We start from the raw sequence: 22,895 nt of genomic DNA on the forward strand, positions 1-22,895 counted from the left end.
GAATTTGGCTAGGTGTACAGTTAGTTCTGGAAAACAAGTCTTCAGTACTTTTGCAGGAATTTTGTCAATACCCATAATCTTTACCATATCTCCAGTGCCTTCAGCCATTTCTTGATATCATTTGGAGTGAATTGAATTGACTGAAGACTGACACCTGTGGTTCTGAGGACCTCGAGCAGACTGAGATGTATTTCTAGCTGAAGCTGGTTGCAAATCTTCAACATTATATTTTGACTAACCTTAAAAACAAACAAGTGAGCGTTGAACCTTTTGGGGAGTAAGTCCTTCAGAACCTAAAAATGGAGGCAGACATTGTAATACACAATTAGCCCATGTCCATTTATTATGTGCAAACTTTGTGTCCTCTGGTTATTTTGAGTACATTTTGCTTTTATTCTATGCATGTTGTCTAGATATGTGTTGGGTTGCAGACTGTAGTCAGCGACCGGGTGTTCAGTGGATAGCCCTTGAGTAGCTACCCTTTCATTTGACGTGTTGGCTCCAATGCAGCTTATTTAGTAGACACCCACAGAACAAACAACTATGACATCTGTTACATTACTAAGGATTAAGCTGCGATATTTACTGGATATGATCTGACACATTCTTGAGCGATAAAGGGAGTGAAATCCCCTGCATTTATAGTTCTGGGCAAAGTTGGCAAGAAATGTGTCTGCCAGTCAATGCCTCCTTGTACTGTGAGAAATCTCAGCAAAGCTTTATGCTTGCTCCATCCACTTCTCTCCAGCAAGCAAGAATGAAACATAGAATTATCGAAATCCCACAGTGTAGATAGAGGCCATTTGGCCCATTAAAATCAGTGCCAACTCTCCGAAGAGCACCCACCCTCCCAGTCTATCCCCGTAACCCTGCATTAGTCATGGCTAATCCACCTAGCTTTCATGTTCTTGGACACTATGGACGATTTAGCATAGCCAATCCACCTAGCTTGCACATTTTTGGATTGTGGGAGGAAACTGGAGCATCTGGAGGAAGTCCACGCAGACAGGGGGTGAACATGCAAACTCCATGCAGACAGTTACCAAAGGCTGGAATTGAACCCATCTCCCTAGCACCGTGAGGCAGCAGTGCTAACCACAGTGCCATTGTGCATAAATTTTGTAAACAGCCTCAGAGGGTGAATTTTAGAGATGTTGTAATGGTTTCCAGCTCCAGAATGGAAGAAGCCACAAGCAAGAAGGTTAATTTCCACCTTCCCTTTTACAATCACCGGCAATGTGGTCATTGCCCATCTCTGAGCGTGATCTGGTGAAAGATTTCAGTGAGGACCACCCTTACTGAACCACATACCTCTCACACATTATTCTTCACTGAGATTCAAAGAGCAGCATTGCTCCCTGAACCTTCTGGGTGGTCAGTACCTCCTGCTCAGACCCTTTCCTCCCTCCTTCCTTCCACTTTCAGTGTTATGTTTGACCTCCACTCATTCTCCAAATTAAGCTATAATCTTGTGTAGCCTAAACAGTCGCTGGTTTGAGCTTTTGCAAGTTAAAGAAACTGTGGAAAGCACTAAGCATCTGGAGAATCACAGCAGCATCCAGAAGAAAACAATGAGCTATTGACCTAAAGTTGTTGACGATACCTTTAAATATCTCTGGTGAGATGGAGGAGGAGTGCAGTGCTTCATGATGCTAAATCTGGAAGCACATTTGAGAGGTTGTGTGGGGGCATTTACTAGAGGATTGAGCTCCAAACTGGCATCACTAGTGTCAAGTTCCATCTGTCAATGGCTGGGTACACACTAGCAGTCCTGCTCATCTAGTATCTGGTTCAATGCACAATAAAGACTCTATTTTTGAGGTCTAAGAACATCTGATATGTCCAAAATATGTTTGCAAACAATCCCAATTTCTCATCTGACTCTGTTGTCAGAGTCCAAGGATCCATCATGGTGCTTTACAGTTGATTAATTATTGAAACGATGCTGTTATTTTCCATCACAGAGATGACCAGTCAGCAAAAATGTTTCTGGAACAGTTCAAAGTCAGAATTCACATGACACCAGGTTATAGTCCAACAGGTTTATTTGAAATCACCAGTCTTTGCCATCTATGAAGGAGCAGCATTCCAAACGCTTGTGATTTCAAATAAACTGGCTACACTATAATCTGGTGGTGTGTGACTTCTGACTTTGTCCACCCCAGTCCAACACCAGCATATCTACATCTGGAACTGTTGGTTGAGGGTGTAACATTAGCCAAGATATTCACCGTATGCCCTGCCTGTCCCAAGCAAGACCATGAGGTCTTTCTGCACCCACCAGGAAAGGCAGAGGATGCTCCAGGTTAACACCTCAGCCTGAATGAGCCTTTACTGCATTCCCTCAAAATCTATTCAATGAGAATCGACAGTTGTTCTTTAAGGGGAGCCCTGCATTGTATACAGAACATTTTTAATTATGTCAACTCAAAAGTTCTTTTCTCTATTTCTTGTTTTGAACATTGACAGGTTTCAGAAGTGGAATATGGAAACTTTTCTTCTATCCTTCAAAGTACGGCATTCCCAAAGTAACATGAAACTTGCTTTAAGTAAATGTTTTTGCTTTCATGACATTCAAAAGAGACATTATACACAATTTTCTTTTCCTGTGGGTTTCCATCAATAAACCTAGAATGAATGAGCTAGTGTGTTTTCACATTTGTGGATTATTTTTAACCTCTCGTTAAATAAAAATATAGTTAAAATCCTCTTTAGTACAAGAGAACTACTAACATGTAAATATTAACTGTTCACCTACTGGGAATTTTGGGAATATATACTGTGTCACGTACAAAACAAGTAAAACATTTTTACAGTGGTTTTATTGTGAAACTATGTTGTGTGCAAAAGCTCACAGACAAGAAAGGAAATAGCAAAGGAACTCAGATTGGAATTTTTACAGATTCTCTTTTTGTTCAGCTCATAAAGACTATTCCTGAAATAAGGTGTACCTGGTTAGCTGGCTCATGTGATGCATGTCAAATTATCCCGACAGTGACAGAGCAAGCAAAAAGTTTCAAAGTAGATTGGCTGCATAAAGCAATGATAGTCTAATTAGCATCAGGTTCAATAATTGTGGCAGTCTGTTTTAATAACTGTGGCAGTTGATCATGTTTTCGTTTCAAAGTACCAGCAGAACAAGGTTTGCAAAATTCTTTTCAATAACAATCCAGCTCAAATTTAACATGAAACCAAATGAATAATGTATTGTGCGCATTTATATAAAGACATTTTTAAAATAATAATACTTTCTTAAAAGTTTATTTCCCTAATATTTCATCATTGTTCTCTTTACAATAGTATTAAGGATAATCATTGCTTTTCTAATTTGCTATCTGTGAGATGACAGTAATGCGATTGACTGTTTATTGTGATTGTTGATAATACTGTTGCTAGATTCTTGGATATATTTCAGACTTTGGAAAGAGGAAATCCATGTCCTCAATATCACCATATTCCTGCAGTCAGCAGTGAATATTTAACTAATAATTGTGAAACCTGGGCCTTTTGCTTCGAATAAACTTGATTGAGTGCTAAATTGAGTTTACCAGAATCAGTTCAGTAATCAGATGTCTGGTCAAACAATAGGTCACCTATGTTTATTTAATGCTCAGGGATTCAGCTCAAGTGAATGCATTGTGGAGAGGGCACAGAAGAGATCTATCAGGCAGATAAGAATGTGAGAGTTTAACTAAGAGGCAAGTTTAGAGAAACTCAAACTCTATTTATTAGAACAGGGTAAGAAGCCAAATGTCCAATGTATTCACAAATGAGAAGTTTTCAAAATATAAATAAACCACCAAAAACTTTTCACTGATCAGTAGAGATTTTAAAGAATACATGCAAATAAGACAGAAAGAGATTGGTAATTGTTGTAACGCAGTGTTATATATGACTATAACATGTTGACAAGGAAGAAAAAGAGAATTTAAAAAATATGAGAGTAGATCATTTATTGTAAAAGAAACATGTTGCAAAGATCTTGGGAAAGGGCAGGGGAAATGATATTCAGTGAACAGTGAATGTCAGAGGAGCAGGACAGGCAATGGATAGATGGTGCCATTGTGGTAATCTCACCAGACTGATAATCCAACAGCCCAGGTTAATGTTCTGGGGACAAATGTCACAATGGGAAATGGTGCAATTAGAATTCTTAAAAACAGAACCTTGAATAAAAGGTTAGCCTAATGTTTCTGATGTAATTACGGTTGATGGACTGAATACCGCATCTGATTCAAGAGTGTGTCCTTCAGGGCAGGAAATCTGCCATCCTTATCTGGTCTGGCCTATATATGATTCCAGAATCCATAGCAATGCGGTTGTCTCTTAATTGTCTTCTGGTCAGTTAGGAACAGGCAATACATGCTGGCCAAGCCAGTGATATTCATGTGAGCATATAAGAACTAGGAGCAGACAGAAACAATTCAGCCCCTCGATCTTGCTCTGCCATTTGATACGATCATGGCTGATCTCATCTCAGCCTCAACTCCACTTCCCTGCACATACTCCATAACCCTTCAACTCATCAATAATTCACAATTTGTGTATTTCCTCCTTAAATTGACTCAATGTCCCAGCAGACACCTCATTCAGGGGGAATTGAATTGCACAGATTCACAATCCTTTGAGATACTTAATTCTCCTCACCTCTGTTTTAAATCTGCCACCCCTTATCCTAAACCTATAACCTCGTGTTCTGGATGTCCCACTTGAGGAAGCATCCTTTCGACATCAGCATTTCCAATTCCCTTTAATATCTTAAATACTTCAATTACTGCTTCTTTCATTCTTCGAAACACCAGTGAGCATCGGCCTAAACTGCTCAATCTTTCTTCATAAGAACAAACCCTTATCTCTGGAATCAATCTAGTAAACGTCCTTAGAACTTCCTTCAACACAACTCCATCCCTCCTCCAGAAATGGGAACAAATTTGTATCTAATACTCTAAGTGCAGTCTCTCTAATACTTTATACAGTTGCAGTATCATTTCCATACTTTTATACTGTCTTCCTTTAGCAATAAGTGACAAAATTCCATTTTCTTGCATTATTACCTGCTGTACTAACAGACTCATTTTCTGCGATTAATGCATGAGCAGACTCAAGAACCCTCTACACTGAAACACTCTGAAGTTTAGCTCCCTTTAGACAATAAAGGAGGGTCACTGGACTCAAACATTAACTCTGTTTTCTCTCCACAAATGTTGCCAGACCCACTGAGTTTCTCTAGTGGTGAGTTTTTTTGTTCTGTCTTTGCTTGTCCTGACAAAAATGTCTGTTTTTCAGCAAATAATATATCTATAATATTGTATATGTTAAATATTGTTAATATTAATTTTGTATATGTTAAATTCCTAGGATGAGGCTGACTCACCTGCTGGTCCTTGCAGCCCTTATTGTTGGAGGTGCCTGCCAGTACACCCATGGATATTTCAATTGGCTTGCACGAATTATGGGATATTCTCGGTATTACAGGAATCAATATTATGGGACTGAGCATGAGCCTCCATTGGCAACCAACTGCCCTGCTGAATGCACCTGCCCATCTATCTTTCCCAGAGCTATGTACTGTGATACCCGTAGGTTAAAATATATCCCCGAGGTGCCAGCCCGGATGAAATATGTTTACCTGCAGAGCAACCAGATCGACGCTGTACCAGATGGAGTCTTTGACAATGCTACTCATCTCGTTTGGGTTGTCCTCCATTGGAACAAAATCTCCAGTGACAAGATAGGTGCAAATGTATTCTCCAAGCTGACAAGCCTGGAGAGAATGTACTTGGGACATAACAATCTGACCAAGATTCCCTTTCCTTTGCCAAAGTCACTGAGGGAACTGAGAGTTGCAGGAAACAAGATTTCAACTGTTCAACCCAATGTACTAGAAGGTCTCGACAACTTGACTAAGCTACTGCTGAATGACAATGAGCTGGAAGATATTGGAGGCTCTCTCAGAGTTTTAAAGTCTTTGTCTTACTTGGACCTCAGCAACAACCACTTAAAAAAACTCCCTGAAGTACTTCCAGATTCACTGCACCAGCTCTACTTGGACTTCAATCACATCAGCTCAATTCCTAAGGAGTACTTCCAACAGTTCCCTAAACTTCAATATGCACGGATCTCAAACAATGAGCTAACAGATAATGGGATACCTTTAAACACATTTAACGTTTCCAATTTAATTGAGTTAGATCTCTCCCATAATAAACTGCAGAAGATTCCTCCTGTCAATGAGAACTTAGAACACCTGTATCTACATGCCAACAAAATCAAAGGTGAGTGGGATATGATTCTACTTTGAAAGGTTTATGGTGTCACCTTATAGAAGTTCCCAATTAAGCTGAATCTGTCTCCCCAGTTGTCCCCATTCACACCTAATTTTTACTAATGACGGAGTTGGGGAAATCAGTTTGAATCCTCATTCAATATTGTCATTTGAATGCACTAGCAAGGGATTGTCAGAGGAAAAGTTAAACTGAGAGCTTACATTTCCAACATTTTGGAAACGATGACAATACACAGATACATAACAGGCTGTAAGGCTCATGGGAGATCCTATGGTCATGAAAGCAGCACAATGGGGTGGCACGGTGTCTCAGTGGTGAGCACTGGTGCCTCACAGCACTGAGAACATAGGTTTGAATCCAACCTGGGGTGACTGTGTTGAGTTTGTATGCTTTCCCCATGTGTGCATGGGTCTCCTCCCACAGTCCAAAGATGTACAGTTTAGGTGGATTGGCCATGCAGGTATAAGGTGGGATGCTCTTCAGAGGGTTGATGCAGACGTAATGGACTGAATTGCCTCTTTTTGCATTATAGTAATTCTGTGAAAGGGATTATGTACATGCAATGTCTTTTCTCTTGAAGTAAATTTTCTTTTCTCAAAGTAACATTGGAGCAAGTCCAATGCAATGTTAAATTATGACAGAGCTTCACCACATTGTATACAAGCATTAGATCCAATACTGCGAATTAGCTTTAACAGTATATAATAAAAAAAATTAAGATGAATCTCAATTAATTGATAACAGTAACAGTCAGTGCACTAAAATTGGACACAATGTCCCTTTATCCAGGAGAGAAAAGAAAAATTAACTGCACAATATTATTCTGTGGTTCCATGCGTGCAAATCACAGGAAGTAAGGGTGATTAGGTCAGAGGCTAGTAACTCTCCATCTCCTTACTTCCCAAAGCCCGTCCACCATCTACAAGGCACAAGTCAGGAGTGTGATGGAATACTCCCCACTTGCCTGGTTGAGTGCAGCCCCAACAACACTCAAGAAGCTCGACACCATCCAGGGCAAAGAAGTTGCTTGATTGGCACTGCATCCACTAGCATCCATTCCCTCCAACTCCAATGCTCAGTTGAAGCAGTGTGTACAATCTACAAGATGCACTGCAGAAATTCACCAAAGATGCTCAGACAGACCCTATCAAACACACAAGGACTTCCATCAAGAAGGACAAGAGCAGCAGATATATGGGAATGCTACCAACTTCAAATTCCCCTCCAAGCCACTCACCATCCTGAATTGGAAATATATCATCGTTCCTTCACTGTCTTTGGGTCAAAATCCTGGAATTCCCTCCCTAACGGCATCATGGGTCAATCCACAGCAGGTGAACTGTCACGGTTCAAGAAAGCAACTCACCACCACTTTCTCAAGGGCAGCTAGGGATGGCAATAAATGCTGGGCTGGCCAGAGAAGCCTATATCCCACAAATGTGTAAAACAAAAGAAACGTTTTGGTGTGATGTCCTGCACTTCAGTTAGGCTGCCACACTCTGTACCTCGTGTCATTCGTAAAGAGGGAACACTTACACAAAGTGCCAGATTCTGCTGTGTGTAAAATTCATTACATAATTATAACCCTTAAAGTACCTTTAGACAAAGATGCATCCCTAAAAAGATAAATGCAATGAAGTCCCTCAGCATTCACTCCATTTGTTGAAAATTGTGGCTTTGTTGCCATAAACATGCTGCCAGGGATTCTTCAGCTGTTTTCATAAGTGTTGGTCTAGTTTAGCTGTAATTTACTTATTGACCCTGTGACTGAGAATCATTACTTATTTTGTAGTATGACTCCTAACATCTGTGTGGCATTTACTTTGCTCTTTAATTCACATTCTAACCAAAACTTGAGGAAAAGGAAGGTTTTAAGGTCAGCTGGATGATACACCAGAATTGGGGATTAACCATGAAAATAACGGTGTTAATAAAAGGTGCTTGGCTCAAAACATTAGTTTTCTTATCCTACATAAAAATCATGTTTCCAACTGATGTACACAGAGTTATCAGTTGACAGTAGAGAAGAACTTCAAATCTTCAAAAATCTGAAGTGAGCACACTCACATTAAAATGTTTTGCTGGGAAAATAGAACAGGATTTTAACAGGATTTTATCCTTATTCAGGTATCCCTTAATCCTAGCTTTACAAAGAGGTTACACTTGGGTGAGGAAGTGTCAGCAGATCATCTTCCTTCTGTTCCTGTAAAACCATCTTTGATACTTTTGCTTTTCTAGAAAGGACTGGTTGGTTCTATAAACGATACTATTGCTTAGTCCTCCTTTTTATCAGTGTTCATCTCAGTTTCTCCCAGTGTTCAGTTTCTCTCATTCAGGGAGTTGCTGTTTCAGGTTCCCTGGATGTGAAATGAATTTCCAAACAGTGAGAAAGTGAAGACTGCATGTGCTGAAGATCAGAGTCAAGAGTGTGGTGCTGGAAAAGCACAGCAGGTCAGGCAGCATCCGAGGAGCAGGAGAATCGATGTTTCAGGCATAAGCCCTTCATTAGGAATGAGGCTGTGAGCCAAGGGAGTAAAGAGATAACTGGGAGTGGGTGGGGATGGGGGAATGGTAGCTGAGATACTGTCCTATCCACCCTGGCCCAGGAACTCCCCACCTACATTCAGGACACCACCCATGCCCTCCACCTCCTCCATGACTTTTGTTTCCCTGGCCCCCAACACCTCATCTTCACCATAGACACCCAGTTCCTATGCACCTCTATCAGCCATGACCAGGGTCTCCTTGCTCTCTGTTTCTTCCTCTCCCATTGTCCCCCAACAGTACCCTTCCACTGACACTCTCATTCATTTCGCTGAACTGGTCCTCACCCTCAATAATTTCTCCTATGAATCCTCCCATTTCCTCCAGACCGAAGGAATAACCGTGGGCACCCGCATGGGCCCCAGCTATGCCTGTCTCTTCGTCGGGTACGTGGAACAGTCCATCTTCTGCAGCTACTCTGACACCATTCCCACCTCTTCCTCCACTACATTAATGACTGTATCAGCGCTACCTTGTGCTCCCACAAGGAGGTTGAACAGTTCATCAACTTCACCATCACTTTCCACTGCGACCTTAAGTTCACCTGGACCATCTCAGACACCTCCCGCCCCTTCTTGGACCTCTCCATCTCCATCAAAAGTGACCAACTCAACATAGACATCTTCTACAAACCCATCAACTCCCACAGCTACCTGGACTACACTTCCTCCCACCCTACCTCCTATAAAAATGTTATCACTTATTCCCACTTCCTCCACCTCCACCACATCTGCTCCCAGGAGGACCAATTCTACTCCAGAACACACCAGATGGCCTCCTTCTTCAAAGACTGCAACATGGTTGATGACACCCTCCATTGCATCTCATCCACTTCCCGCACCTCCGCCTTTGAACCCCACCCCTCCAACTGCAACAAGGACAGAACCCCCCTGGTCCTCACCTTCTACCCCACCAACCTCCGTATACATCACATCATCCTCCACCACTTCTGCCACCTACAAACGGACCCCACCCCTATCTGCTTTCTGTAAAGACCATTTCCTCCACGACTCTCTTGTCAGGTCCATTTCCCCTCCCAGTATCTTCCCGTGCCATTGTAAGACCTGCACCCACATTTCCCACCTCACCTCCATCCAAGGCCCCAAAGGAGCCTTCCACATCCATCAGAGATTTGCATGCACTTCCACACGTATCATTTTACTGTATCCATTGCTCCCGATGCAGTCTCCTCTATATTGGGGAGACACCTATTTGCAGAATGCTTCAGCGAATATCTCCAGGATACCCGCACCAACCAACTCCTCTATCCATGGCCAAACACTTTAACTCCCCGTCTCTCTCCGCCAAGGACATGCAGGTCCTGGGCCTCCTCCATCGCTACTCCCTCAACAACTGCGCCTGGAGAAATAATGCTTCATCTTCCACCTTGGAACCCTCCAACCACACGGGATCAATGTTTCCTTATCTCCCCTCCCCCATCTTATCCCAGATCCAACCTTCCAACCCAGCACCGTCCTCATGACCTGTCCATCTTCCTTTCCACCCGTCCGCTCCACCCTATTCTCCAACCTACCACTGTCACCCACCTCTTGCATTCTCAGCTACCTTCCCCACAGCCCCACACCCCTCCCATTTATTTCTCTACCACCTTGGCTCACAAGCCTCACTCCTGATGAAGGGCTTATGCCCGAAACATTGATTCTCCTGTTCCTCAGATGCTGCCTGAGCTGCTGAGTTTCCAAACGGCCTAATGGAAAACTTTCTTCCTGCATATGTAGGAGTGCATGTGTCTGCGCGTATTTATGTCTGTATATGCATATGCATGTATGTGTGCATGTGTGTGTATGCTCACGCATGTGTGTGAGAGTGTGTGTGCGAATGCATGGGTCTGTATGTAAGTGTAAATAGGAGTGTGTGCATGTGTGAAAGACTATGTGTGTGTGTAAGAGAGTGTTTTGTGTGTCTGTGTTTGAGTCTGTGTGTCACTGTTAAAACCATTGGAAGGGTGGATTAATTTTGCGGAAAGTCTCAACAGTGTGAACTGGTCACATCCATCATGATTGATGGCATGAAAGCTCAATTAAGGCTGGATCACAGGAACAGGAAGTGACCAATCAACCCTCAAACCTGTACCACCCTCAATGACACCAAGGTTGCACCATATCTTAACTCCATGATCAAACTTAAGCTCTTGTTCCTAATTATAAAGAACAGAATTGTCATTTGCATGCGAGTTTGCTGTACGCCAACAAAATTCCCATACATAACCTGACTCTGTGCCAATAAAAACTCTATTCAATTTTCTGCTAATGAATTCACCAGCTGGGAACTCTTTTCCTCCAATTGCTGCAAAATGGAAGAAATTTGAGGCCGCTGTAAAACTCCAGCTGGTCTTTTACCCAGTCTGGTATGAGCTGTGCAAACATGACGAGTCCAAATTAATTTTCCAGCAGTATGGAGCTAGATTACCACAGCTGATGCCACAGTATACACCATACTCTGTCCTCTGTCAGGCAGGAGAGTGGAGAGTTTTTGTGATGCAGTGGCAATATTCTTGCCTTTGGACCAGAGGCCTGCGTTAAAGTCCCACCTTCTCCAGATCTGCATCGTAACACTTCTGAAGAGGTTGATTAAAAATATCTATCAGGCAAGGGAGAGATCATAATCAGAAACGTGTCAGCTCGAGTTAATGTTGATTTTGATGTCTGAATGCAGCTGGATGGTATCTGTCCATCTTTACAACCCACACGTTCCTGTTGTGGATGTGCCTACCTTCCGAACCAGGCATTCGATAACTGTACTAAGGTTAAGGATATGTTTGGGATTTGGACCACAAATAGGTCAAGATGACATTAATGGTGGATGGTAACTGAGCAATCCCACAATCTCCCTCGTGTTGCTACCTGGAAGAGGCTGGCACTGCCTGGTACACGCTGGGCAGCCCAACGTTTGTTATCCTTGGGGCAAATCTGGCTCAAGTGAAGGCCATCTACAGCACTGTAAGATTTTTAAACGAGAAGGTCACCAGGCAAAAGACTGCAAGCAGATGAAGTGCTGCAGTGAGGAAGATTTGACAAAGAAGGACACAAGGAGGGAGCAGAGGAAAGAACAGAAAGAGACAGCGGACCACCAAACAGCAGCATCCTGCCACCAGCAGCCTCCCTCTCCCCTCCAAGCTGTACCAATGGAGGAGGAAGCCACGGGGAAACAGCTGGAGGGGTAGCAGCTGGTGAAGCAGAGCAGAGAGATGAAGAGCCCAGGAAGGGAGCAAGTCATGTCCCAAGCCAATAATCCTTTCCAGCATGGATGAAAAAGAATGTTGCTATTCGGATGAGGAAGGATAGGAGTGACACCTACAAGGCTCTGTGACACTACACCTTAGCACTTACAGGCAGTGGGCTCAATGATGGTCAATGGGCCAATGATATGATATAATTTACTAAAATGTTCTGTTCTGGTTAACTAACGTGTAGGTTCAGCTCGAAACTCCCACCAGCAATATCCAGTTTGGTTTTTCTGAGTGTGCCATAAATGAGGCTAGATAATCAGGCAAGGCTGACAGCAAGCTAAACGCCTTCTTCAGACTCCCGATGGACACTGTGGAAGACGTTAGACTGTATGGTACCTTTGGGAAAGTGAGGCAGCATCCGAGGAGCAGGAGAGTCGACTTTGAACATAAGCTCTTCATCAGGAATATGGGGTCCGCATGGAGAGGCTCAAGGGGGCTGGGAGATAAATAGGTGGGTGGTGGGGCTGGGGGGAAGGTAACTTGGAAGGAGATAGGTAGATGAAGGTGGGGGGTGATGGTGATAGATCTGGGAGGAGGTTGGAGCGGATAGGTGGGAATGAAGATGGACAGGTAGGACAGTTCAAGAGGCAGTGCCAAGTTGGAGGGTTGGATCTGGGATAAGTTGAGGGGGGAGGAGAGTTAAAGAAATTGGCAAAACCAAATTGATGCAAAAGCCCTTCATCAGGAAATCAGAAAACCAACACTAGTCAGGTGCAAGTGAGATAGCCTCTCCATCACAGTTAAGAACCTAGTCATCAGATCCAAGGCAGTCTTAGTGTTATGTACATGGTACAGGTTTGACCCATTCCTCACTCCTGCCTCATGGCAAGCACTCAAGTGACCATCTGGAGGGAGAAAAAGAATTGTATTCACAGCGACATGATGAATAAATTTATAGTTATGGAGGAGAAATACATGCCCAAGATCATCCTCATTCTGCCAGCCACCTTTGTGTAAGGCTGCTTCTAGCTGGGCACAGACCCTCAATTTACCCTCAGTAGGATCCCCTGAGCCATGCCTTATGAAGAATGTACATTGTCAAATTCCTTAGAGTGGAACTTATTCTATTGGAGGAAGTGTATTTTTATTCCCAAATTGAAATGGCTTGCCTAGGTCTGTATACTTGATATAGAACATAGAACATAGAACAGTACAGCACAGAACAGGCCCTTCAGCCCACGATGTTGTGCCAACCACTGATCCTCATGTATGCACCCTCAAATTTCTGTGACCATATGCATGTCCAGGAGTCTCTTAAATGTCCCCAATGACCCTGCCTCCACAACTGCTGCTGGCAATGCATTCCATGCTCTCACAACTCTCTGTGTAAAGAACCCACCTCTGACATCCCCTCAATACATTCCTCCAACCAGCTTAAAACTATGACCCCTCGTGTTAGCCATTTCTGCCCTGGGAAATAGTCTCTGGCTATCGACTCTATCTATGCCTCTCATTATCTTGTATACCTCAATTAGGTCCCCTCTCCTCCTCCTTTTCGCCAATGAAAAAAGTCCGAGCTCAGTCAACCTCTCCTCATAAGATAAGCCCTCCAGTCCAGGCAGCATCCTGGTAAACCTCCTCTGAACTCTCTCCAAAGCATCCACATCTTTCCTGTAATAGGGTGACCAGAACTGGACGCAGTATTCCAAATGCGGTCTAACCAAAGTTGTATAGAGCTGAAACAAGATCTCATGACTCTTAAACTCAATTCCCCTGTTAATGAAAGCCAAAACATCATATGCTTTCTTAACAACCCTGTCCACTTGGGTGGTCATTTTAAGGGATCTATGTACCTGCACACCAAGATCCCTCTGTCCCTCCACACTGCCAAGAATCCTATCCTTAATCCTGTACTCAGCTTTCAAATTCGACCTTCCAAAATGCATCACCTTGCATTTATCCAGGTTGAACTCCATCTGCCACCTCTCAGCCCATCTCTGCATCCTGTCAATGTCCCGCTGCAGCCTACAACAGCCCTCTATACTGTCAACGACACCTCCAACCTTTGTGTCATCTGCAAACTTGCCGACCCATCCTTTAATCCCCTCATCCAAGCCATTAATAAAAATTACAAACAAAAGAGGCCCAAGCACAGAGCCCTGTGGAACACCACTCACCACAGACTTCCAGGCAGAATATTTTCCTTCTACTACACTCGCTGTCTTCTGTTGGCCAGCCAATTCTGTATCCAGACAGCTGTGTTCCCCTGAATCCCATTCCTCCTGACCTTCTGAATGAACCTACCATGGGGAACCTTATCAAATGCCCTGCTGAAGTCCATATACACCACATCCACAGCTCGACCCTCATCAACCTTTCTAGTCACATCCTCAAAGAACTCGATAAGGTTTGTGAGGCATGACCTGCCCCTCACAAAGCCGTGTTGGCTGCATTTAATCAAGCCATGCTCTTCCAGATGGTCATAAATCCTATCCCTCAGAATCCTTTCTAACACCTTGCAGACGACAGTTGTGAGATTTACTGATAGAATATATATTGTAAATAGTAAGACAATTATAATCATAATAATGCATCTAATAGTGAAGTATGGTGCATGGAGGCAAGCAGCAATGTTGTATCACAGTGCAAAGGATCTGGGTTAGATTCTAGCCTTGGATTACTCTGTGGGAGTTTGCACATTCTCCCCATGACTGCATGGGTTTCTTCTGGGTGCTCTGGTTTCCTCCCACAGTACAAAGCTGTGCAGGCTAGGTGGATTAGTCATGGAAATTAAGGTCATGGGGATAGGGTGGGACACTCTTTGGAGAGTCAGTGTGGACTTAATGGGCTAAATGTCCTGCATCAACACTGAATTTTATGCATCTTATTGCATATTTTATAATATTCAAGTTAACATGTTTTGTAATGTATTTATTGCAAATTTTATGAATAATGAATATATTTGGAGCAAAAGCATTAATGGTTTTTAATACCCTTGGGTTCTGTCTGGTTGTCCTTTCTCATACTTCCATATCCATGCATTGGACCATTGGCTTGGAATCAATCCCTTTGGCGAAGTCCTGCAATTATATTGTCTTCTCTGGGACAGCTGACCAGAAAACTCTCCCACTCATCATCCAGTTTACATTACAGGCTGACAATTGACTGTTTGGCCATGTTACAGACAGCCACACCCACCATGCCCAACAACACTTGGTGAGAAACTCAAACCTGGAGCATTTAGCCCAGAAATAGAGACATTACCAGTATACCACAAGACCTATGCTAGGAGAGGCCAAAACAAAAACAAAACAGCTTACGTCTGGTTGCCAGTTAGTGAGTCACCTGGGAATTTTCTGTGTCTAATCCATCTAAGCTCAGCTTCAATATAGAATTCAAGAATCTGTTAGCTTTCAATTATTAAGTTTACATCTTAGAGTCAGTACCTTCAAAGGACAAAATTGGCAGGAAGGGAATCTAATGAATAGATTGAATATAACAGAATAGGAGGGCACTCATTAAAATGTGAGTCTGATGCTGAACAATGTCAATCAGAAAGATTCCAAATTCAATCTTGTGTTCATGCTGAATGATTTCATTTCAGCCAAGGTTACACCTAGCCTAGGAATGTGTCTGGAGCATCAATCAGAATCCTCATTTCTGAACTTCAGGTTCCTATTCACGAAATGTCAACATAAACTGTTTACTTATGTTGGAGTGACATTACATGGAAACAGAACCAGGCTTAGTTATGATACCTTTCACAGTTGAATAGCTCGTGAATACCTGAGTCATTACTTTCCATAAGTCTCGCATTCCACTCCCATGGAAGTGAGCCAGCAGTTATGTGGCTGCTGTATAAATTTCCATCAGAATCTGTTTGCAACAATACTTCTGTCCAGTTGAAATGTAACCCATGATAATGGGGTGGATGGAGTTGGGGGAAAGGGATTCCCAGTCTGGAAAATTTGCCAGAAGCCCTAACCTTGAAATGTTCTGGATGCTGTGATGTCCCCAGTACATGAGCCTGCACAGTTATGTCTGTAAGGTCTCGCTGGGGAGTCTGGGATGAGGTCTTGCCCTGGTCACTCAATCACAATCCCATTATAAAGGGATCTAATGGGTAAGCTAACAAGCAACTTACTGTGTAGTCACACTGGTTGCTGCATTGGCAAATAACGGCTGCTAATCTTCTCTGCTTCACTGGCGAAACTTTAAGATAATTATTTTTGTGAGGTGAATGTTGCCTGCGAAACTGGTATTTATTGTTCATTTTTAATTGGAAGGGACTGCCAGGACTCTGATACTAAGACAGTGAAGGAATGGCAATATAGTTTCAACTCAACTGTAACTTGGAAGGGAACTTGCAGATGATGGTGTTCCCATGTACCTTCTGCCTTTGCCCTTCAAGGTAGGAGAGGTTGACAGTTGAGATGGTGCTATCAAATATATAGCTAGGTTGTAATATTTATTATTTCAATCACCTGATGCCTCATTCTATTCTTGGTATTATTCACAGAATAAATATAACACTGGTGTGAACAAATTTCCACATGAATTCTACAGCAAAACAACTTAAGCTGAGAGTAGACAAAAGACAGAGACCACCTCAAGAAGTTCATCTTGTATGAACAATGAAGGACAGGGAAAGGACTTTTGACTCTTCACCCAAGTAACTGCGATGATTCAAGTCTCACAATGCATGCATTCAACTCACCATTCAAAATACATTATCCTCTAAATGCAAAACTACCCAGTCCAAATCCAGGCCAATTCTGTAAGGCGTTCGACAAGGTTCCCCATGGGAGACTGATTAACAAGGTTAGATCTCATGGAATACAGGGAGAACTAGTCATTTGGATACAGAACTGGCTCAAAGTTAGAAGACAGAGGCTGGTGGTGGAGGGTTGTTTTCAGACTGGAGGCCTGTGACCAGTGGAGTACCACAAGGATCGGTGCTGGGTCCTCTACTTTTTGTTATTTACATAAATGATTTGGATCCGAGCATAAGAGGTACAGTTAGTAAGTTTGCAGTTGACACCAAAATTAGAGGTGTAGTGGACATAGAAGAGGGCTACCTCAGATTACAACAGGATCTTGACCAGATGGGCCAATGGGCTGAGAAGTTGCAGATAGAGTTTAATTTAGACAAATGTGAGGTGCTGCATTTTGAGAAAGCAAATCTAAGCAGGACTTATACACTTAATGGTAAGGTCCTAGGGAGTGTTGCTGAACAAAGACACCTTGGAGTGCAGATTCATAGCTCCTTGAAAGTGGAGTCACAGGTAGATAGGATAGTGAAGAAGGCATTTGATATGCTTTCCTTTATTGTTCAGAGTATTGAGTACAGGGGTTGGGAGGTCATGTTGCGGCTGTACAGGACATTGGTTAAACCACTATTGAAATATTGCGTGCAATTCTGGTCCCCTTCCTATCGGAAAGATGTTGTGAAACTTGAAAGGGTTCAGAAAAGATTTACAAGGATGTTGCCAAGATTGGAGGATTTGAGCTATAGGGAGAGGTTGAACAGGCTGGGGCTGTTTTCCCTGGAGCATCGGAGGCTGAGGGGTGACCTTATAGAGGTTTACAAAATTATGAGGGGTATGGATAGGATAAGTAGGCAAAGTCTTTTCCCTGGGATTAAAGAGTTCAGAACTAGAGGGCATAGGTTTAGGGTGAGAGGGGAAAGATATAAAAGAGACCTAAAGGGCAACTTTTTCATGCAGAGGGTGGTACGTGTATGGAATGAGCTGCCAGAGGATGTGGTGGAGGCTGGTACAATTGCAACATTTAAGAGGCATTTGGATGGGTATATGAATAGGAAGGGTTTGGAGGGATTTGGGCTGGGTGCTGGCAGTTGGGACAAGATTGGGTTGGGATATCTGGTCGGCATGGATGGGTTGGACTGAAGGGTTTGTTTCCATGCTGTACATCTCTATGACTCTATGACTCTAGTTTTGGGAAATCACATCTGTGAAATTGCCACCTAGCCCCTGCCAAATGTCATCCAACCACTACCTTCAACCCCAATAATTGTATCCAGTCTCAGAGTCATGGAGATGTACAATATGGAAACAGACCCTTCAGATCAAATTGTCCATGCCGGCCAGATATCTTAGATAAATCTCATCCCAATTGCCAGCATTTGGCCCATATTCTTTTAAACCATGAATATTCTTCATATTCATATACCCTTCCAGATGCCTCTTAAATATTGTAATTGTACCAGCCTTCACTTTCTCCTCTGGCAGCTCATTCCATACACGCACCATCCTCTGTATGAAAAAGTTACCCGTTAAGTCCCTTTTAAGTCTTTCCCCTCTCATCTTAAACCTTCGCTCTCTAGTTTTGGACTCCCTGGGGAAAAGACCTTGTTTATTTACCCCATCCATGCCCCTCACAATTTTATAAACTTCTATAAGGTCACGCCTCAGCCTCTGACACTCCAGGGAAAATAGCCCCAGCCTGTTCAGCCTCTGCTCTTAGCTCAAACCCTCCAACTCTGTCAACACCTTTGTAAATCTTTTCTGAAACCTTTCAAGTTTCACAATATCCTTCCAATAGCAGGGAGACCAGGATAACTCACAATATTCAAAAAATGGCCGAACTAATGATCTGTACAGCTGCAATATGACCTCCCAACAGCTAACCCAATGCACTGACCAATAAAAGCGAGCATTCCAAACACCTTCTTCACTATCCTATCTACCACTTTCAAGGAACTATGAACTTGCACTCCAAGGTCTCTTTGTTCAGCAACACTTTTCAGGACCTTACTATTAAGTTTATAAGTCCAGATTATGTTTCTGGCCTTGATAGTGCAAGGCAATTCCTAAGTTTGACTCATTTGATCTCCACCCATATGTGCAAATTCAGCTCTCACATAATAGATGGGATAATATTAAACACCAACAATAAGTGAGTTTGAGTTGTGTACCAAGTAACGTCTTTTTATAGTCCAAAAGCAACATCAACATGTCCACTTCTCTTTTAGACCATAAGACTACAGAATATAGGAGCAGACTTAGGCCATTCAGCCCATTGAGTCTGCTCTGCCTTTCAGTCATGGCTGATTTGTCTCTCAACCCCATTCTCCTACTTTCGCCCCCTAACTCTTGATCTCTTTACTCATCAAAAACCTATGCTACATGGTTGCACATGTGGTGTAACATTCTGTTGTGATAGACTATTTTGCGAAATAATCTCAGGAGCCTTGAGGTCCAGGTTAATGATCTTCTATTGTTTCAATGTTGGGAGAATCTACCCCAGAAAAGATTCCAAGATAGCACTCAAACTCAATGAGGATTCATCTGCTATTTGTATATCATAAGTGACATAGATAGTATACTCCTCCAATTTAGAAATGATCTGTTTTTCACATGTTCCAAAAGTAGCAAGGTGGCTGTTTCCTCTGTTCCCTTCAAATTGAGGGGTGATAGATATAGGACAGATGTCAGAGGTGGTTTCGTTACTCAGAGAGTAATAAGGGTATGGAATGTCCTGCCTGCAACAGTAGTAAACTTGCAAACTTTAAGGGTATTTAAATGGTCATTGGATAAACATATGGCTGAAAATGGAATAGTGTAGGATAGATAGGTTTCAGATTGGTTCCACAGGTCAACGCAACGTTGAGGGTGGAAGGGCCTGTACTAGATTAGACTTACAGTGTGGAAACAGGCCCTTCGGCCCAACAAGTCCACACCGACCCGCCGAAGCGCAACCCACCCATACCCCTACATTTACCCCTTACCTAACACTACGGGCAATTTAGCTTGGCCAATTCACCTGACCCGCACATCTTTGTGACTGTGGGAGGAAACCGGAGCACCCGGAGGAAACCCACGCAGACACGGGGAGAACGTGCAAACTCCACACAGTCAGTCGCCTGAGTCGGGAATTGAACCCAGGTCTACAGGCGCTGTGAGGCAGCAGTGCTAACCACTGTGCCACCGTGCCGCCCGTACTGTGCTGTAATGTTCTATGTAATGCATTCTGTGTTCCCACCACCCCCCTGTCCTCCAAGGTGCCATGCTATCTCCTCTCCTAAGCCTGTGTTTCAATCCCATTCTTGGCATAACTCCATTTTTTTTATCTCTTAGCCTGGTGCAAGGTTATCCTCACAGTCCACTTGTAAATAGGACTCAACGCTGTTTCAACAATCTTGCAGTTTGAACAGAAACTCCGTCTGCTCGATCAGCATCTGAGCATATTTATAAGGTTTAATTATTTTTTCTTTTAACCTGACTATTTTCTTGACCAAGAGTAAATAAAACCTGAATCTTAAATGATAAATGACATTAACTAAAACTGTCTATCTAATTCTAAATCCAACTAGAAAATCATATGAATTTACAGGTTATCTCATGTCATAGCTAAATTGTCCCGAAATAGCTCCAAGGTTCTGCACATGGGTATTTGTTGTTATGGGTTTAACTCCCAGCTCCAGACATCACTGCCACACATCCACCTCAGAGACTCACATAACTGGGAAGAAACCATAAGTGAACATTGGTCCCTTCCATGGATTACTGTCAGTGTATCGACACCCAAGGACCACAGTGAGTTAAAAAGGAAGTACAGCATTATCCTCTCATGGGCAATTAGGCTTAGACAATTAGGTAGACAGTTTTAGTTAACATCATTAATCATTTAAGATTCAGGTTTTATTTACTCTTGGTCAAAAAAATATTCAGATTAAAAGAAAAAAATATTAAACTTTACAAAATGCTTAGATGCTGATCGAGCAGACAGAGTTTCTATGCAAACTGCAAGATGGTTGACCCAGAATTGTGTCCTATTTACAAATGGACTGTGCGGATAACCTTGCACCAGATGAAGAGATGAAAAAAAAGGGTTTTGTCAAGAATGGGTATGAATCTCAGGTTTCAGAGAGGAGATAACATTGCACCTTGGAGGACAGGGGGTGATGGGAACACAGAACATATTACATAGACAAGAAATACTGGTCTGCCAGCAATACTCACATCCTGCGAACAATTTTTTAAAATCCTGAAAGCCACATATTAATGGCACTTTAAAGGGATAATGCAATGTCTGATGTGCTGCACTTTAAGTACCAGGTATATGTTCACTTGTACATTCTCCAGCATGTCTCTAACATTTCAGTCTGTGGTGTTTGCAGAGTTTACTGTGGACAGCTTCTGTAGAACCATGGGATTAATCAGCTTCTCCAAGATTCAAGTGCTTCGACTGGATGGCAACAGCATCAAGCAAGATAATATTCCACAAGAAGTAAACAGCTGTCTTCGCCAAGCAAGAATAATAAACATTTGATGTGTATTCATATATCTTATTACAATGCCCATTTACACATGTAAACCTCCTTCTACAGCTGGAGTATATAATGACTAGGCATCCAGCTTCTTCAGAGGCTTCACTTGTATCTTATTTCTCTCGTGATTTAGTTAGTGATTTGTTGCAGCAAGATAGAGAGCTATTCCTCCATGGATCAACTGAACAAATTATTCCCATTGCATCTGAAACTTTTTTCTTCAGCATTACAGCGCTTTGGCAGAAAATCAAACCAAGCATACTTCATGATCTATTGCAGAATATGCCACCACGCCAAGTCACTCATTACATTGCTCCCTCTGCTGTTTATTGGGCTGAATAGGATGAGCTTCCACTCAGCTGCAGGCAGCTATTAAGCCAACTTTTTCTACACCTCCCAAACAGCGAAGGCAGCACTAAAAGAGCAGTATAATAATACGCTCAGCTCTTGCAATATCAGCCCTGATCTCAGGAATTTTCATCGAAACATTTATTAACTTAATGCTTTGAATTGCCATCCACTAAATTATAAACGACACCAAAACTTTACCTCTGGTTTAGATACAATCTAATAAAGCATGATACCAATTGGCTGATTTCTGGAGGTCATCATGCGTCATAGTTTTGGGATGATGTGGAGGTGCCGATGTTGGACTGGGGTGGATAAGGTCAGAAGTCACACGACACCGGGTAATAGTCCAAAATGTGAAGTCTCTCTTTCGGAGCGTTGCTCCTTCATCAGGTGATATTTTTGGAAGGCTTGGCTTAATTCTTATTTCAATGCATAAAGGGTTAATGCAGCACAGTCCTCTGGTTTATTGACTTAGTGCAGAATTCTGAAAACATACATGTTACCTGCAACATGTGGTGCTTGCACTCATTTTTCAAAGATAACTTATAAAAGAATAGTTATATTCAAGGAAACGATCAGTAACTTTCTTGATATCGAAGCTATTAAGGCAATATGAGGATACTGAATGAAAATGTCATTAAAGTAGAAGATCAGACATGACTTAGTCGAATGATGGTGCAGGCTCAATGGACTGACTCTCGTTCCTATTTCCCATGTTCCTATGTAAGTTTATCCTCAAAAAGTACTTTTCAGTGCTGATGCCCAGCTGGCAAAGTGCAAAACTGAAACCTGATTTGCACACTATTCAGAAACTTTTATTTGCGGAAATATCTATTGTACACATGCACCATCGAAGCCAACCGCCCTCATTTCAGTCTGTTTTTATTATAAAGGATGCAATGCATCCCCAGCCTACCATCAGAATACAATTAAATGCTCAGTTAAAAGCTGGTTGCCCAATTTCCACTTCCCCCCTTATAAACTAATCTTTTTAAAGGGCGTGGGATCTTGTGATATTGGAAACTTGGAAAATGGTCACCAAACATCTTTATCTGTGAAAATGAATATCAATAGGTTGGTCTCTCATGGTGGGACATCATAACTATGGCCATTCTTGCTCTCATTCCATAACCATAAACTACACTCGTACAGCTAGACAGGGTAAACAGAGGAAGCACGTGCCTGAAGACTGGAGAGTCTAGAACAAGGTATCACAGTTTAATGATATGGG

The 22,895-nt window shown here is 42.5% G+C and overlaps 1 protein-coding gene across 1 annotated transcript; it reads left to right on the forward strand.

Annotated features, from left to right (window-relative positions):
* Positions 1–5,452: 5,452 nt before the first annotated feature.
* On the forward strand, positions 5,453–22,135 carry LOC132828097 (fibromodulin-like). The gene is made up of 2 exons (XM_060845008.1): positions 5,453–6,275; positions 21,164–22,135. Exons 1-2 carry the CDS (start codon positions 5,453–5,455, stop codon positions 21,313–21,315), a joined length of 975 nt encoding a protein of 324 aa, XP_060700991.1. The 3' UTR covers positions 21,316–22,135.
* Positions 22,136–22,895: the final 760 nt, after the last annotated feature.

Source organism: Hemiscyllium ocellatum, chromosome 26, assembly GCF_020745735.1.
Source record: "Hemiscyllium ocellatum isolate sHemOce1 chromosome 26, sHemOce1.pat.X.cur, whole genome shotgun sequence".
Lineage (NCBI taxonomy): Eukaryota > Metazoa > Chordata > Chondrichthyes > Orectolobiformes > Hemiscylliidae > Hemiscyllium > Hemiscyllium ocellatum.